This window comes from Phascolarctos cinereus, unplaced genomic scaffold, assembly GCF_003287225.1.
Source record: "Phascolarctos cinereus isolate Bilbo 61053 unplaced genomic scaffold, phaCin_HiC Scaffold_7;HRSCAF=346, whole genome shotgun sequence".
Taxonomy (NCBI): Eukaryota; Metazoa; Chordata; class Mammalia; order Diprotodontia; family Phascolarctidae; genus Phascolarctos; species Phascolarctos cinereus.
This window is the reverse complement of record NW_027556180.1, coordinates 91,722,338-91,742,115: the sequence shown is the minus strand read 5'-3', so window position 1 is coordinate 91,742,115 and position 19,778 is coordinate 91,722,338. Positions and strand designations below refer to the sequence as shown.

Sequence of the window (19,778 nt, the reverse complement as noted above, 5' to 3'; positions counted from 1 at the left end):
AAACACCGTGAAATAAAGCAAGAAGTGGTATATCAGCATCAGGTTTTAAATGCTAGGCTAAGGAGTTGGATATATTTTTTTAAAGAGCCAGTAAGGAGCCAGTGAACTATTATAGACAAATTGTAGGTTGCTAGACAACTAATTGGCAATAGCATGGCAACAGGGAGAGATTAGAGGTTAAAGGAGAGAGAGAGAGAGAGAGAGAGAGAGAGAGAGAGAGAGAGAGAGAGAGAGAGAGAGAGTGAGAGAGAGAGTGAGAGTGTGAGTGTATTTTTGGGACAACATCCCAGAGAAGATGGGCTCCAAAAACATAGGTTGGAGTGGATGGACTTGGCCAGGAAAAGGACCACCTCATCTTCTGGACTGGAGTAAAGGAAGAGGGAAAAGAAGATATAGAGATGTATTTTTCACTGCAGTTGACCCACTCTGAAGCCACCGAGCCATTGACTCCCCTCACCAACTAAATATAACCATTTGTAGAGATTTCCTATCCCCTAGTTACACAAAATCTTAGAGCAGCTCCTTAGCCTCCTGTCTCTCTTATGCTGTTTTTCATCTCTCTTCTTTCTCTTTTTTCACATTGGAATTGTGTTTCAAAAAAGCTACACACAGGAACTTTTAAATTTTCCTTCACACCGAAATTTCAGCATGGACAAAACCCTCTCTGCTGTACACTTCCTCCTTAAACTCGAGTTCTGTTCAATCCTCTTTGAAATACTTATCACTTTTACTTACATGATCTATCATTCAGTTGCTTGAGCATACTGTTAGTGACACTTGCTTATGGTATAGTCATACTTTTCTACCTTTCTTTCTTCCTGACCTCTGCTATTTTCACCAGGCTGAAGATATGGTCTAGAATTTTTTTTTCCCTTTTGACTGGTTCTTTGGCATCTTTAGTGCTGTTACTTTGATAGCAGTTATGTCTGTTGCTTCCATCCTTGGAAATGATGACCCAAGAAGGTGGTGGGTGAAAGGGTTGGCTAAGGATGTCTGTGTTGGGGTTGGGGAGAAAATGGCAAATATATTAATTACTGTTATCCGTCTACCTATTCCTATTGCATCTTGAGATTACACCTCACATTTGTCTGGAGAACACCTTTGGGATCTGAGTGGGTAGTGGGTAACCTAATGAAGTCATACTGTTTCTAAGATCCTGAAGAAGAGGGAGGAAAGAGAAGATTTTGGATGCTAGAAAGGTTTTTGAGCATCCAATGAATTGTTTGTCATTCAAGGACCAATCTAGATAAATTCAGGGAGGCTGATTAGTAGATGGCCACTAGGTAAATAAATTTTTTTTCAGTCAGAGCATCTCATTAAGGCAAAAGGAATTATAATCTGCAGCAGGAAAACAAATACCCAAATCACTTGTACTGAAGAAAAATTAAATTCATCATACCAAGGCATACCTTTATTAGTGTGAATAAGAACAGAAGACATTATAATGTATGTTGACTTGCTTGACATATGAAACTTAGGATTTATTCTCATATATCTTCTCCCTCTATCTTCTGTTTCTAAATTCAGTTACAGTAAGCCTTTTTTAATAAGCATGTATTATAGGACTGATTTGTTACTTTTCATGGATTGGTAAAATTTTTATTTGACATGTTGTTACATCAACACGATCATATATCATAAATTTGGAAACTTTTTTTTTTAACAGGAGCTAGGCTTATTCTGTGTTCTTTTTTTTTCTAGATAGCCAAAGGTTTAAATATTTGCCTTCAAGCATGATAGCTTCCAGCAATGAAAGATGACTGAAAAATGTTTACTTTAGTTAAATTTTTTCATTACAATTTTTGCTTAGGGCCCCCCCCATATATTTCCCTAATTGGAATAGGGTTAATTTGCCTTTTAAGGACAAAACAGTTTAATAAGAGAGATCATTATATGGAAGGTGATTTATATAACTTAGATAATATAAATATACTTAGTCCAGGAAAGGAACTATGCTAGAGGGTAGTTATAATAAATTCTCATATCTTTCAGGTCTCATGAGGCTCCCAGAATTTTATATCCCCTGACATGAAATTATTGTTGTTATTTTAAGATCTTAGACAACTTAATTATCATTGACAAATATATTTATGTTTCTGAGAAAGTAAATAAATCAGTTCATGAGATATTGAAGTGATTTTTAGACCACTCCTTTCTTTTCCTTCAGGTGGAGTATAATGACATATGAACTCAAATTGCCAACAAAGCCTTCTATCCTTCCCATCACTCCAGAAGAGGAAAATGAGGAATCTCACGTAAGACTTAACTCTGCATGTGCTTAGTATTTATCAAGTTAGTGAATATCTTGAAATGATAAATGAAATCGCCAAATAATAGGAGATGTGAAATGTTCAAGAAGTATCCATTGAATTTCAGATAAGAGTTTTCCACATAGTGTGTAGACAGTTTCATTGACTAGTTTTCATTTCCTACACCAAAGGAAAAGTACATATATAACACATGGACTGGTTGAACTGGCAGCAAGGAAATAGCGCAATGCACAATTTTTATTAGTTTGAAATTTATCAGGCTCCAACTCTACACACAGCAAATGGGCTCCTGGGTGGTAGTCAAAGGCTTCTTCTGTCTTATGGGCCAGTTGATTATTCCAAACAAAACAGACATAAACAGATTAGACTTCAGTTTTTAATAACTTATATTTTTTCTACAAAAAATTTACAGAACATTAAAGTTTAAAAAGTTCTTTCCTCAAAACAGTCTTATGAGTAAGATAAAAAACTAATTTTTATTTTAAGATCCTAGACAACTTATTTTAAAATCCTAGATCTGTGTTTTATAGGTAAGGGAACTAAGATTTAGAAAATTGAAGTGAGTGGTCCAAGGTTGCACATCTAGTTAGTGGTGAAACAAGAATACAAACCCAAGTCTCCTAACTTCAAAATAATCACATTTAACACTATGTCTTATTGACTCCAATTGCCCAGCAAAAATGCAAAATAGTATATACAATCATGGGCCAAAATGAACTCTGTACATAGCATATGTGTTGGGATTTCGTAAAAGCAAGGTCAATTCTAGAAATGAAGATTTCCAGCTTTGAGGGCAGATCTAACTCTTGACTTAAATAAAATCCATTCATATTTCTCCCAGCAGTCTGAAGGTGTCAGTTATATCCCGTCTAGCTCAAACCATGTTCCCTACATGTTAAATTCATCTCTCTCACTAAAATATATTAACATAAAAGTTATATATGAAGATATCTGAATGTTATTGTTTCCTACCTATGTCATCAGAAGGGCATTCTTAGGTGTGAATGAACTTTAAAAAATACTTATCACAATCCAAACTGTTCTTCTGATCTTTTTCTTGCTCTGGAGACCATATGGCACAATAGGAAGAGGGGTTAATGTGCTGGTAGAGTACTTGGGTTTATATTCCTGTTCTGCAACTTGGCTTCCTGGGTGAGTTAGGGTTACTTAATCCCACTGTTTCCTAATCTGTAAAATGAGGGGGCTGTATGATATCTAACTTCCCTTTCAGCACTAAATCTCTGAATATAAGAACTTTCTTACAATTAGAATTGTCCAGACATGGGATGGGCTACTTGGTAAGGTGGTGTTTTTCCCTTTGTTGCATGTTTTCAAGCAACTTATCAGAGATTTCATAATAAAGATGCTTGCATGGGACTCTGAGCAGAATGAGGTGACCCCTATAAAGTTCCTTCCAATTTTAAAGTTCTGTAATTAAAAAAAAATTCAGTTATGCATTTTACCTTATAGGGAGGAAAGAAGAGAGGTAGGCTGCACTGTCACTAATTTTACAGTTTTGTGTTGTCATCAAGTTATTATTATATTTCAAATTATTTTATTCATCAGTATTCTTTTAAAACAAAAATCTACTTGACTAAGCTATCGGTGACTACTGGTATGTAAATTTTCCTTAATCTTTCTAGCTTTTCACCATAACAAACTATAACAATTTTTAACCTTAGATCCTAGCACAAAGTCTGATTTGCTTTTATTTTTGGCTTTTTCCTTCTCCTTCTTTACCCACTGAATTCTGCCTTTCAAAGCCCAATTTAAATACCCCTCTTTCAGGAAGCATTCCTTGACCCATCCCTCCCCTTTTCTCCTATTAATAACCTTCCTCTTTGGACAGGTCATAACACTAACATAGTAAAAAGAATGGTTTTCCAATTCTGATGTATTTACTATGTAATATTATGTATTGTAATTGTTTGCTATGGATAGTCAGGGCCTTGAAAGTCAGGATGAAGAGTAGGAATCCCATCCTCGTGTCTTTGTTGAGATTGCTCCCTTCCTTTAAGATTTAACTCAGGTAGCATTTCCTCCATGAAGACTTCCCTGATCCCTACTCTTCATATGAAAGGAATCTTACTCTCCCCAGATTTCTTAGAGCATATTGCTTGGGCTTATTCTTTATGTACTTAGCTTTATGTACTAACTCTTCTTAGAATCACAGGGCTTCAGAGTTGAAAGAACCCGAGAGGCTCTCTATTTTGACCTCTACTTATATAAGAATCCTCTCTGTAACCTTCCTACCAAGTGAACACCAGATAAGTGATAGTTCTTTGTATATATGGCTTTTCCCATGATTAAATTATATACCCATAGATAGCAGGGTTTGTGTCTTTGAATACGATGCTTCACATACACTAGGGTTTTTTTGTTTTTTTTTTTACTTAAGCTTGGTGAATTAAATTGGTTAATAACTTGTATAATGTATGGATTGTTGTTGTTCAGGCATGTCTGACTCTTCATGACCCCATTTGGAGTTTTCTTGGCAAAGATACTGAAGTGGTTTGGCCTATCCTTCTCCAGATTGTTTTTTACAATGAGGAAACTGAAGCAAATAGGATTAAATGACTTGTCCAGGGTCACATAGCTAGCAAGTGTCTGAGACTGGATTTGAACCCATGAGTATGAATTTCCTGAATCCAGGGTCAGTGCTCTATCCTCTGTGCCACCTAGCTGCTTAATTGATGGATTACTCAATATCAGATTGTAGGATTATACTATTTAGAGCCAGAGGGATTACTTAGTTCAAACCCTTAATTTCTGAGGAAGTAATTATAGACCTGAGCCATTAGACTTGCCTAATGTCTTCCAGATAGAGTTGGGATTTGAATTCATGTCTTCTGACTACATGTTCTAACTATACCATATTGCTTTTATTGTTCTAAATTAATTTCTCCTCTTTTCATAAATATTTTACTCCTACAACTGAGTGAGTAAATTAAGCATATTGCCACCACTGGTTGAAAGGCTGACCCCCAAACTCTTAGAACCAGTGTATTCTTACGCAGGCAGAAACACTGCTCCTAATGGTTCCTTGAGTCAGGACCCTGGTTTACTTCTCCCAGTGGATTGCTTGCTATGACTGTCATCAGCATTACAGACTCTTCTTATTCTTATTCTTATCCTGTTGTTGAAGGGGTGTGAATATAATTGAGCATTCCCCTTTTTCCCCCAGCAAACAGAGTTTAAATGTCTAAATTAACAATCCTTAGAGGCAGAAATCCTAGGATAGCTCCAGGTTCACATTAGGGGTTTGGATCATTGGCTCTGAAAGTGTGGCAGCTTGATTATATAAATTCACAGGATGAAATAGTGTAGAGGAGAAGTCATTTGTTTGCCTTCTGAAAATTGGAGGAGGAAAAACATGTACTTAGGGAAATTATAAGTGTAAATATGGCATATAGCATGGGAATAAAATTGCTTGCTCACCTGTTGTGTTAACAGGCTTTTATTCCTCAGATACCTACGATAAGCCTTTCAAATTAAATGTGTCAAGGATTGGGGAATAATTAATTTTGGAATAAATTACTAATTATTTGTCATACTTAAATGCAGAAGTGGATATTTTTTCTTTGGTATAAGAGCCACTGAATAGAGTTTCAATTCTATACGCTTAACATAAACATCACACTATTCATCTTTTTACAAATCCATTGTGTTTATTTTTTCTTTCTATTTACTAAGACTTCAGTATCTTTAGGTTAAGGTAGGTCAATAAAGTTAAAAAAAAGACGAAACAAAAAATTATGATATCCCATTAGGAATACCAGAAGAAGCTTTCAAAGACCCATAATTCTGGGAGCAATTAAGTGGCATAGTAGATAGAGCCCCAGCCCTGGAGTGATTCAAATGCAGATTCAGACACTTGACACTTACCAGCTGTGTGACGCTGGGCAAATCCCTTAACCCTGATTGCCTTGCCCCTCCCCCCCCAAAGACCCGTAATTCTGATTAAACCCAGGTACTGAAGGATTTTAAGCAGAATTTTCTTTAAAAATAATTTTTGTTGATAACTTTTATTTTTAACATCGCCTTTGTCTCTGGATCTGTTCCCTCCTTTCAGCTTTACCTCAGTGAGCCATCCTTTGTGAGAAAGAATAAAAAAGAAAAAGCAAAAAAAATCACTTTAGCAAAACTAACATCCTTAATAGGTCTGACAACACATTCAAGTGCCCCCAAGCCCCACCACAGTCCTGCACCTCTGCAATGAAGGGAAAGAAGGAGGCAGGAAAGAAGGAAAGAAAAGAGGGAGGGAGAATGTGGGAAAGGACATTTTCCCTTCTTTTCTTTGGGGCCATGCTTGGTCTTTATAATTGCAAAGTATTAACTTACTTTTGTAGGTTAGTGATATATGGTATTAGGATTATTGATTCTGTGCCCACCTGTCTTTTCTCTTTTGGGAGAAATCTGCCTATTTGATTTCTGGAATCTTTGTATCATTAAGAATAATGTGGTGTTTGTCACACGTGGTAAAGAGTATGAAACTGAAAGATTTTGAAATAGAATAATAACCAGCTTTCCATCAGAAAATAATACCTACATTTGGAAAATTAAGACAAAAATTATCTAACAGATTAAACAGTAGCACTGTATGGATTTCTGCTGTCACATCTCATACTCTACTTATTAGAAGAAAGCTTGTTTTTCTTTAGTATAAAAAGATTTTTAAAAATGAAATCCCTATCATTTCATTGCTGTTACCTACTAATTTTTTCTCTGTAAATGATAGCATGTGTAGGCCTGTTGGCTAATACTAGTGTTCCACACAGCCCAGAGAAAGGACCAAGGTCTTATCAAACAGCATAAATGTACTTTTTTGATGGTGCTTTTCTTGTTTTGAAGAAACAAATTGCATTAAAGGCATCTCAAACCCCCTCCCCCTGGATAAATCTCATTACCCCAAATGTGTAGTTTTCTCATACGGTATTTATTTTAGATCCCCTTAGGCATGATTGTGAAACCATTGCCTATTCAGTTTTCCTTGGAAAGAACACAAAACTCATTATGTTCTAATTAACATACTACCTTCAGCATCTTGCTAGTACCATAGAAAAATAGAACTTAACAGGATTCTGAGGGCTTTCTTAACTCCATACTGCCAGACAGGACCACACATAAACCATCTGTTTTAAAAAGCCTTTTCAGAGAAGATAATTCAACAACCTTCTTCAGAAAGTAATTCTATTTTTTAATAACAACTAAATGCCAGAAAATTTTTCCTCATTATTAACCTAGATCTTTGAAGTCTTCTAAATTGGTTTATTGCCAATGGCCTGGGTAGGCAGCTGGTTACCATGCCCTATAAGAAACTTTTATGTAGTTGGAAAAAACATCCCATCAACCTCTTCTCCAAATAAGTAACTCTAGTTCCTTAAAATTGTTTTCTGGAGGTCTTATTCTACAGCCTCTAATCATCTTTAAATATCTCTACCTTATTTTAAAACTCTACATTACCCTCTTTAGAGGAAGATCAGAACTTAACATACTTTTGTAAGGTCTGTTGAATGTGAAAATAAATTCATGGTTTCTGTGTTCTTCATATATATTTATATATTTATAAGTTCTGACTTAGTAAGGCCTGTGATCTTCTGTTATTATGAATTAGCCATTAATTCAAGGAATTATTTAAGATGATAAAAGAATGATTTCCCTCTTCTTTCACTCAGCAACACCCCTCCCCCCAAAGGGCAGGAGCCAACTCATACTGCAGGAATCATTGAATTTTCAATCTGAGCATTTACACTTTGGAAATTAGCAAAAATTACAAATCAGGGCTTGATTTATTGTTTTGTTGATTGTTTAGACTTAAGAAAGTGATAGAGAAAATTTTAGGAATGCAGGTTAAATTTAAACATTTAAAATAGTTTAACCTCTCCCCCTTCCCCACCCCAGGCTGTTAAACATTTATCAGCATATCCCTGGTTGACAGTGTCTTGTTTTGCCACAGGTATTCTGAATGCCTAGCACACATGAAGTGTGAAACATTTTGTTTGTGTGATTCTTGTGAATCATGCACAGCTCAGTGTTAGCTGCAGGGTGCAATATCTCTGTGAGCCACCAGGTGGCAGAGATTGAACTAAATCAGTTCCATTGCAAACAGCCTTTCCAGGTGCACCTCCTACTCCTCCAATTCTATACATTCCCTGGCATAGGAGTTTGCATTCATATCTAGGAGTATGAATGAATTCACTCCAAATCATAACATATGGAATGCCTCCAGCCCCCATTTGCGTCTCAGGTCTTTTTGTTTTTCCTTCTTGATGTAGTCCCAAAGAAATTACTTGGATGTTTTGCCTAATTGAAATTCATTAAAAGGAAATTGAAATTAAGATTGAAAAACTTTAAATTTTAGAGTGGCTTCAGAAGCCACAACCTCCTGTAGTTCCATGGGAATTTCTAAAGCATATCTTCTCTTCTTTAGTCTATTTCTATGCTAACAAAGCCCTTTCTGTAGGTGATGCTATCAAGCACTCTCAGTTTCAGAAATCAAAGAGGGCAGGGAGAAACCTCGGTCCATCACATTCTGGCCAATGTCATCTCCTTGATGTGTGATAATCAACAATACATGTTGCTGGGCCTCTAGTGACTCCCTAACAACCCCAGGTGATTATGGGGTTCATGACCTTGGTAGACTGACTTGAGGAGTAACTTGAGGTCACCCACCTGGCAGTTTCCTAACTTCTCTTTGTGATAATGTGAAGAGAGAGAGAGAGAGACAGAGAGACACAGAAAGAGAGAGACAGAGATGGAGACAGAGACACAGAAAGAGAGAAGAAGTCAAAGAAACAGAAAGAAACAGAGACAGAGACAAAAACAGAGGCACAGAGATGGAGAGAGAGGACAGATAAAGAGGCAGATGAACACGGAGAGAGTCCGAACACTGATCTTGTTCCCTTCAAGGTCTTTGCTGAGCATGAACTCTGACAGCTGCTGCATTTATGGCAGATATCTTGTAACCATTATTACTTTGCATTTACATTTCTCTTTGATGTCTAAAGATGGGAGGGGAGAATGTAGAGAAAAAAAAACCAGGTAACTACTATGTAGCAGGAGATTGTTTCAGCAGGTGGTTACAAATATTTAATGGATTGGATCTGACCTTTTCAAGGGAGCTAAGAAATAAATCATCACAGTGTTTCTTTTAAATTTTTTCTTTTTTATTATCATGAACTTGACAAACATGAACATCCCTCTATACAAAGAAAAACAGAAAGACACTGAATATGAAATCATTAATCTCCACTATGTATAACTTGGATTTTAAAATTTTTATGTGTTAGTTCCAAAACTTCTTGTCTCTGTTACACATCTGAACTTTCTTCTGTTCTCTTCTGTTTATTTTTTTTTGTTATTCATCGATGCTCTTTTCTTTCTTTCCTTCACTTTTTTAGTGTTACTATCACTTCCCCCATTACTGCTCATCTTCCTCTCCCCCCCAAGTCCTCCTTTATAATAATTAATAATAATGTAAAACAAATCCACACACTGACATTGTCTGAAAATATATTTCCTTTTACACATTTAGTCTGTCACCTCTCTACCAAAAATAGGAAGAATGATTCATTATTAGTTCTCAGGAATCATGATTGATCAGTGCAGTGATCAGAGTTCTGAAATCTTTCCAAGTTTTTCTTTGCAACATTGTCGTAAGTATATGGATTGTTTTGGTTCTGCTCACTTCCCTGCATCAGTTCACGCAAATCCTAGGTTCCTCTGAATCCATTTCTTTCCTCATGTATTCTTGTACAATAATATTACGTTATATTTGTGTGCCACGTTTTGTTCTGTCATCGCCTAATTGATTGGGAACCCACTTTGCTAAAACAACAAGTGCTGCTATAATAACAATAGCTAAAATGTATAAGTTCTTATTCGAGCCAGTCACTGTGCTAAGCATTTTACAATTATTAACTCATTTGCTTCTTACAACAACCTTGGGAAGTAGATGCTATTATCATCCTCATTTTCCAGATGGGGAAACAGGCAAATATAGGCACCCTCTAAATGTCTGTGTTCAGATTTGAATTCAGGTCTCCCTGATTCTAGGCCCAGCATTTTATCTGTTATATCATCTAGCTGCAGCATTATCTGCTATAAATATTTTTGTCCACTTGTCTCTTTTTCTTTCCCTCCTTTCCCTTTTAAGGAATCTGGGATAATTTTGATTTATGGCTGGGAGACACTTTTTAAAATAATATTTAGTTTTTAATTTAATTTAATTTCCCCCCAATTACATGTAAAAAAAAGGATAGCCTTTCAAAGCCTTTTTATTCAAATGAACCTTTTTTTTGTTTTTTTAATTTGTTTTTTTTTTAGAGCTGTTGAAGAAATGACAGTGGTCCAGTCATTCTGGAAAGCATTTTGGAATTATGCCAAAGAACAACCAATCAGTCCTTGCCCTTTGGCTACCAGAAAAAGAGTTGCTATAAATATTTTCATACATCCTCTTTCTTTGATTTCTTTGGGAATATAGACCTAATGGTACTATAACTGGGTCAAAGGGTATGGAATGTTTAGTAACTTCTTTGGCATAATTCCAAAATGCTTTCCAGAATGACTGGGCCAATTCATAGCTCTGCTGTCATTTTTTTAACAGTTCTTTTAAAAAAACCACACCACAACAAAGCATTTGATTCAGTTGAGCAAAATACTGTTTGAAAGCTTATCTTTAAGTGTTTCTCAGCCATAAATCAAAATCATCCCAGATTCCTTGAAAATATAACATTTTGTGTACATGCAGTTACCTGCTGATGTTCAATAATCCTCTTATTATAAGTAGCAGGTAAGCCATAAGGCATGGAGATGTATGCTTGCTAAAGATGTTGGCCATGGTGGTGGAGGTGGTTCAGAACAGGGTCCAGAATGAACAGGGATTCCCTGTGGATGGTGAGGTCCTGAAGATGTTCCTGTTCAAGGATGACATTGTGTTGGCTTTGTAAGGCCATGATATATTGCAGAGCCTTGTAGAAGAGACCCACAACCACTCAAAAGGATTTAGCCTATTTATCCACACAGGAAAAAACAAATGAATGAAGATTATCTATCACCCAGATTATAATGTGAAGTTGGATGTATAATGTATTGAGTTTATCCACTAGTATGCATGTGTGGGCCAAACAGGACAAATGGGCAGTGAGTTGGACTCAGAAATAAATGGGAGGAAGAGAATGGGTTGGCCTGGAATGTTTGTAGAAAATTGCAAAGCTCTTAATGACACTTAAGCTTCTTCTAGAAACAAAGACCTCTCTTTTGACCACCAGAATTTTATCAGTGTTGTTGTATGACTGTGAGACAGAGAAATAATCTCCAAAGAATTTATAATGAATAGTATACAAAGAGTAATGGAGAGGAAGGGAAGGGAAGAAGATGGATTGGCCATTTGGTGAGGATGAAGTCGGAGAGGTTGATAATTCACTGATATCCTTGAGATGTCAGGAGGAAGCAGGAAAGATCATTAGCATGTTGGGTGGGTGCCCTGTGGTAGTGAGCTTATGGGAAGTTAGGTTGTAATCTTCACTGTTGAAAACATCCAAATTGATGAGATGACAGAAGCATTTTAGTATTTTACTGTTGAATAGAACAATTAATTTTTTAGTGCATACAGTCTATGAATATACTTGTGAGTACTTTACATGTGGAGTAGTGTTTGGTGCTGGAGAAATACAAAAGAAATAGAAAACATGTGCTTTAAGGAATTTATTTTCTATTTACAGTATTAAGACATACAGGAAACTAGAATAGCTGAATATAGACTGTGCACAAATTACCTGGAATGGAAAACAAGAAGTAAGTGCTAGAAAGTTGAGTTTTAAAAGCTTCTTAAAAGAGTTGCATCTTTAACCATATTAGAAAGGAAATAATGGAACTTCCTTGACAGCCGGTGAGATGACTTTGTACAGCTCTGCCAATCCAATTCACAAGTAAGTTAAAACATTACCCTTGAGATATCATTGGTCCTCTTTGAAAATGAAGGATGAACATCAACAAAAGAACAATCCCAGGCAGTGAACCTAGTATGAGCAAATGTACAAGAGGAGGAAAAAAAAGAAAGGCTATGATTTATGATATAGACATGGAGAGTCATGATGGGGGAAGGGGAAGCTGATAGACTGCTTCAAAGACTGCCATGTTTAGATTTAACGTATTTCTAAATTTATTTACAAAAACAAAATTTGTGCTCCACATGAGGTTTTGAAATTTGATTGTCAGGCAGAAATCTTTAAGTTTGTATCATACTTCACTTCCAAATTTGAATTTTTCAGTGTAGTTTGAAAAATTCGTACCAGTGGCTGTATCAGTCAAGCATTTGGTACCCACCTACAACTACTTGTAAGACATTTGAGGCACAAAGACAAAAATGAAATAATCCCCACTCTCAAGAAGCTTAACATTCCATCTCATTAGGATTTTTTTTAAAAGGTTGTGGTAATTTCTTTGATGTTCTGTGGGCATGCAGTAAATAATTTTATAATTAAAAAGTAACTCATAAGAAAGAAAGCTCTACGTCTGTAGGACAGAACCATGTTTGCATATGTAGATGCAACTGCCTTCCGTGTGTTATGAAACAGGTCTGTTTTTGCAAATGTAGTCACTGTGCTGTGTCAATACCATCCAAAAAAACAAATGTATTTTTCTCTTTTATTTCAGATGTCATCTTATGAAGACTCAGTTGCGGCTCATCTTGCAAAAATACTCAATTCTGATCAACACTCGGTGGTCATATCATCTGCTAAGTGAGTTGGGGAGTTTATATATAATGAATAAGGTGTGTGTAGATGAATGTGACTTGAAATCATTGATTCATTCATTTATTCAGCAATCATTTATTAAATGCTACTCTATTCCAGGCAATTTACTAGGCAATGGGGATACAAATATAAAAACAAAATAGTCCTTGCTCTCAAGGAGCTTACATTCTGTAGTATTACCTGCATTTGGAAAATTAAGTAAAAAATAGATGCAAAGAAGATACAAGGTATTTGGTGGGGGGAGGCATGGGTAAATGGTGCGGGATGGGAAAAGACAATCAGGATTGTTCTAGTATAGGAGTGTGTTATAGGCCAAGATTAAAATAAGCCATGCTTAGCAAGGTTCAGGGTTGAAATGCCATGGACTATAAAATCCAATTAAAAGTGGTTTTAAAAAAGACACACTTTAAAATGATACACATCAATTTCTTTGAAGTATAAAAGTTACTCCTCCCCACTTGCACAAGTACCAGGCCAAGAGAAACGAGAAAGCATCATATAGAAGCAGAACTCCACAGTCCCCAAAGTGACCAACTACTTTAGTGTGCTTAAAGCAGTAAAATGCTCAGTTCTCCCAGAGCAAGTTGTCAGCTTATTATTTCTCATGGGCAGAGAAAGCTGAGCAGTATTCTCTTATACTTACAGCTTCCAAGTTTGTCAAGCATAAGGCTTGGGGCAGGGAGTTGGGGGGAAGGATGAGGCCAAGGCAAAGACTCCAGAAAGGGCTTCAATTGCTGAGAGAGCTTGGGCCTGTGTGCAATGGTGGGTAAGGGTCTCTCCGATGACAGCCAAGCTCCTACCACAAAGTTGCAGAAGTGAAAAGGGAATCCTTTCTAGTTATGGGGAATAACCTGTGCAAAGAAGATGGCATCTGGGGATCAGTAAATAGGCCTGGTGTTCTGGAATGTGGGAGGCAGGAAGGGAGATGGGAGTGTGGCATAATATCTGGAAAGGTAGGTGAGAGGAAAATTGTGAAGGGCTTTAATAGCCAGTCATAGAAGTTTGCATTTTATATTAGAGGTAAGAGAGAACCACGGAAGCTTTTTCAGTAGGTATATGATGTCAAACTTACACTTTTGGAACATCAATTTGGCAGATAAATGGAGAGTGGTTTAGAGAGGGGAGAGATATCTGATAGGAAGACTCATAATAGTGGGAGGTAATGAAGGCCAGAACTAGGGTGATGGCAGTGTGAGTGGAATATTTTAAAAATATAAATAGCTAAAAGCAAAAATCTATATCATATTATTTGTGGGCAGCAGGAATCCTGGAAAGAGTAAGAAGGGAATAAGTGAAGAAGGGGAGAAAAAAACCCAGAAGGTCAAATTCATCAATTTGGAGAATTTGGGACAAGATTGACAAGGAAATCAGGAAGTTGAATTTAGTGAATGTAATGAATTTAGTTTAATTCAAGATCTATGTTTCCTTAAGTTCACCCCTCCCTCACGTGTATCAAGAAGCCTAATAATGAAACATGGTTTCTGAGAAGCCTTGTGAAAAGAATGATAATCTCAAGTTTCAGAGGAAAGGACTATTACCTGAATTATATTTGAAAAGATTAATTCAGGACTCTTTGCTAAAATTTTTTATAAATTGATTAATATTTCCAAGAAACAAAGAATTCTGTGAATGTTATTTTTTTTTGTTATGAAAGGCATTTATTCTTTTTCTTCTTGTCTTTTGACTATTTTGCTAATTAAATACAACATATTATTTGATTTTTCTTATTGTTAAAAGACTTTACAAAAGGTTTGGTGGGGGAAGCAGTTAAAAGGTGTGTAAAGTAAGATTATTGTATGACCTGTAGCTTTAATTTACTATTCTCTCACTATAGACTACTGGACTAGTCTGTGGTGACAATGATACTAGCACATGCCCTTGGCCAAGCAACTTGACTTTGCAGTTTTCTTATTTGTAAAAATGTGAAGTTGTTCTATCTACCTTGGATAGAATTATAAGTTATGATTATTATAAGAATTAAGTGATCTAATGTCCAAAAGATGCTTTACTAACTGTCAAATATGACACAATTGTAAGTTATTCTTATTTTTATTGCCTATATTTTCATCCAGCTCTGTTTCTAGTGTTTGTCTTCACAGTAGGTTTTCATGGCTCTGTTCCTGGCCTTAGCTTTGGCCTTCATCCCAGACCACATTCCTCACTGCTGCTACTGTCTTAGTTCATTTGTCAGGTCTTATCCTACTCCTCCTATTCCATCTATGTTTTCATTCTAGCTGGGCTGCCTCGCTCTGCAGAGTATCAAAGTCATAGAATTGAGGGGCTACAAAAAGGTTGAGAGGGGAATGAAGGAAGTAGTAGTCCATAGGAGTATATGTTGGAAGGATACTTTCTGGCCAAATCACATCTAATAAAAAGTTTAAGTTAAGTAGGTTAAGAAAATGTAGTGTTCTTATGCAATTATATCATCAAAAGAAATTAGAATTAATTAGATATAATTAAATATATAATTAGATATAATTAAAATTATATCATCAATACAAATTAGAATAAGAGTGTATATGTATATGTGTATATATAAAAGAGTATAATCCTTCCTTATGTAAATGGAAAAAAAAAAAGAAAACTCAGTCATCTGACTAGCGTAAGCCCCAGCTAATTAATGTCAGAGTAAAGTCCAGGACATAGGTCTTCTCAGACCTTCTAATAGAGGAGATTTTTTGTTATATCATAGGTAGCTGCTATGGTCGCTCTAATCTATCCTGCTGTTTTTGACATCTACAATGGCAAAAGCACTATACTTTACACTGAGTGGAATATAAAGGTGAATTGCAAATGGTTCCTTTTGGGGGATTAATATTATTATTATTAATATTATAATAAATTCTTAATTTAATTTAAGTATTTAATAATTATTAAAATATTAATAATATTTTTCAAATTACATGTTCTCATCATTCATTTTTGTGAGATTTTGAGTTCTAAATTTTTCTTCCTCTCTCCCTTCCCTCTCCCCTCTCCAAGATAGCGAGCAATCTGATACAGGTTATACTTGTACAGTCATGTTAAACAGCAATGGTTCCCTTAATGCAAGAGGCAGGAAGTAGAGATAAGACATGTATCCAAATGAATATTATAAAAAGTATTAGATGAACAGTCATATGGACAAAGTGTTGTACAAATTCAAAGGAGGAAAGGGATCACTGCTGGTGCGAGGAGACATATTGATAAGGAGAAGACCAGTTAATATAATTTAGCTAAAAGGTAATGAGACCTCATCTGTGGGTAGCAGTGGGAAGGTAGCGGAACAAATGTAGAAAGTGACTATTTTTTGAAGACAACTTGAGTATGGAGGGAAAGGAGGGGAAGAAGACTTAAACGTCAAAATATAGAATGGAGTGTTCCTATCTGTGCGGCATTGGGCAGATCACACACAAACACCATAGTTTCTGGGACACTTCATATTCCAGATTGCAAAATATTGTCAAGTAAGTACTCTTGTCCAAGCTCTGTGGGCATTTGTATATGATTGTTATGTATATGTGGAGATCTGTTCTTTGATCCCGTGTGACTTTATGTAAATGGGACAGTGAAAGTAAATGGAGTGGTTTTCTTGGACACCCTGAGTGACCTTGATTGTTCCCTGGGGTAGAGATAATGTAGGTGCCAGGTCCCTTCTACCTCCAGGGAAATCACAACCTGTCTGTACACCTTATAGCTTTTGCTGTCAACCTAGTGCAAGACCTGACTCTTTTAGGGGACTGGCCTAACCCTCTGCCTACTGGCAAGAGTTGGGCTTGGAAACCAGTTGTGGGTCCAGATGAGACATTAGACTTGCAACAAGAGTCCGTCATTTTCTCTGCTGGAGGCAAGACCTCTGTCTCTATCGGTTGTAGCCTGTGTAGGGGGAACCACCTGGCGCCATAGCTGTTGAAAGAGTTCATCTTTTTAATTGCTTAGAGCAGAGATGTCAAACACACAGTCCACACGTGGCCCCTGAGCACAACTCGAACCAGATCAAAATATATTTAACAAAATAAATGAATAATAAAAGAAATACATGTGTGGTTTTCTAAGTCAATATGGGGCCTGTAGGGATTTTATGTATAGTTTAGTGGCCCACATTTCTATTTCACTTTGGCACCATTGTTTTACAGGTAGCTTTGGATAGTGAATAGAGTACTAGATCTGGAGTCTGGAAGACCTGAGTTCAAATCTTCTCTGAGAAACTTACTAGTTGCATGACCTGGGGCAAGTCATTTAGCCTGCCAGCCTCAGTTCCCTCAACTGTAAAATGAGAATAATAATAGTACCTACTCATCAGCTTCTAGTGAGGCTCCAATGAGATAGTGTATGAACTGCGCTTTGCAAACCTTAATACACTCTACAAATGCTAACTGCCTAATAGTAGTAACAGTAGTAATAGTAGTTGATGTAGATCCTGAAATAAAATATATTACTCAGAATAGTTCACTCATCTGAAAAAAAATTATTCACACGTAGAGGTTATCTCAGAGGTCTTAGTGTAGTTTTAAGTTATTAAAGCCTAATAGGGCACTAAGACTTCTGGGACATCCTATATATATCTAGAATTGGAGAGGCAATGTGGTACAGTGGAAAGTGTGCTGGATTTGGAGACAAAAGAAACTGGGCTTGAATCCTGGCTGTTCTACTTATTACCTGAGTGAACTTAAGAAATAGTCAGCAAGCATTTATTTTAAGTGCTGACTACGTGTCAGATACTATGTTAAACTCTGAAAGGCAAAAACACTGCCCCTGCTCTCAAGGAGCTTACATTCTAACGGGATGGGGAAACAACTTGCAAAGTGCGTGTGTGTGTGTGTGTGTGTGTGTGTGTGTGTGTGTGTGTGTGTGTGTGTGTATGGGGAGACAGAGAGAGAGAGAGAGAGAGACTGAGACTATAAGTGGGGGAGGTATTAGCAATAAGCAGTAAGGAAGGAACCTCCAGTAGAAATTGGGATTTGAGCTCCATCTTATAGAAAGCCAATAAAGAGGTGAAGAGATGAAGCAATCTAGGAATGAAGGACAGACAATGAAAATGCGTAGAAGAGTAAAGTGTAAGAAGAATGTAAAAGTAGGAAGGGACCAGATTATGAAGGGCTTTAAATACCAAATAAGACTTTATATTTGGTCCCAGAGGTAACAGGGTACCAGTGGGGTGACAAGAGTTAGATCTGTGCTTTAGGATGATAACTTTTGCAACTAAGTGAAGGATGGATTGGAATGGGGAGAGGCTTGAGCCAGGAAGACCAAGCAGAAGTCTATTGCAATATTCCAGGTATGAGGTGACGAGGATCTCTACCAGGGTAGTGGTAGTTCTGGTGGAGACAAGAGGACATGTAGGAGAGATGTGAAGAAAGAAATGACAGGACTTGGCAATAGACTTGATATAATGGGATGAATGTGATTGAAGAGTAGAGGGAGGCATCAAGTTTGGGCAAAGTCATTCAACCTCTTTGGGCCTCAGTATTCTCTTTCATAAAATGAGGGGGTTGGTTGAGATGGGCTCTACAGTTCTTTCCAGCTCTCGATCCGTGATCCCTGTGAACCACTAATCTCTCTTTCAGCTCTGTGAGTTAGACTATCTGATGTCTCCTTTGAAAACTTAGTTAGGGTAAGATCTTGGATTGAGAACTAGAAGGGACTTCCAAGGTCACCTAGTCCAACTTCATTTTTATAGTGAAGAAGTAAAGTCACTTGCTCAAGGACATATAGGAAATAAATGATATTCTAAGTCCAATGCTCTTTAATTTTGAAGCAAAAAAAGAAAGCATGAGAAGGAGGTAGTAAGGGACATGGGTGGGGAGAATTTTTGCTTTCATATTTAGGAAAGACCATTATTTCTCTTCCATAATAAAATTTCTCTTCCTAAATAAATAATAAAATCATAATATTATTAACTATTACTTTTCCAACATTGCAAATAGTCTTAGAAACCACTCAGATATCTAAGAGAGAGGAAGTAATGCTATAAACCAAGATAATTAAAATTAACTCTATTAAAGAGGGACATCTGGGAATATACTCTTCTTAAGATCATGCAATTGAATATTGGGCTTTAAGATTTTTCTCTCACAATGAATTTTTTAAATGCTAGATTGCTTGAGTTCATTGAGCAATTTTTGAATTTATATTTAGAAAAGGAATGTATTAGCACTTTATTTTGTGGTGCTTCCTTTTGATATGTGTATAACAATGCTGCTCCACTCCTTTTTCCTCAAAGGATTTTATGTCAGACGGTAAAGGACTTTGTTGCCAAAGTAGGGAAGACGTATGAAAGAACAGAGGAAAACAGTGATGGAGCAGACGCCATGACCATTAAAGTAAGAAAATCTTTCAGATTAAAACAGTGGGAGCTTCCCAACTGCTCCCCCTTCTCTGTCTGGATCTGGGATTGTCTGTGTGAGGAACTCCCGTTGAGGAAAATCTTTCCACCAGTGCAGATGGGTACCTGTACCAAAGCTTTCAGATTTGAGTTGTCTGGGCCACTGAGAGATTAAGTGATTTGCCCAGCCCAAGTGGAACTTGGTCCTAGGTCATCCTGAGTCTAAGGCCTCTTCTCTACCTACCACATCATGGGGTGTCTAATTGTAAGGCATCATTACATAGTGGATTGAGAGCTAGCCTCAGAGACAGGAAGACCTGGGGTAAATCTTGCCTCTGAGAGCAACCAGTTGTATGACTCTGGGTAATTGCGTTGCCTGCTCCATGCCTTAGGCACATCTTAGGGAAGGTATCGATCTGTCCTGGAATAAGAAGGTTCTCACCAGGA

The 19,778-nt window shown here is 36.8% G+C and overlaps 1 protein-coding gene across 10 annotated transcripts in view; it reads left to right on the top strand.

The window, feature by feature from the left end:
* Window positions 1–19,778, top strand: part of DGKH (diacylglycerol kinase eta) — a 226,951-nt gene that overhangs the window by 157,147 nt on the left and 50,026 nt on the right. For all 10 annotated transcript variants that reach the window (XM_078147618.1, XM_020977016.2, XM_078147617.1 and 7 more), the window contains 3 exons: window positions 2,168–2,255; window positions 12,927–13,012; window positions 19,230–19,329. In XM_078147618.1, the coding sequence (XP_078003744.1) occupies window positions 2,168–2,255; window positions 12,927–13,012; window positions 19,230–19,329 (274 nt within the window). The remainder of the gene's footprint in view (window positions 1–2,167; window positions 2,256–12,926; window positions 13,013–19,229; window positions 19,330–19,778) is intronic.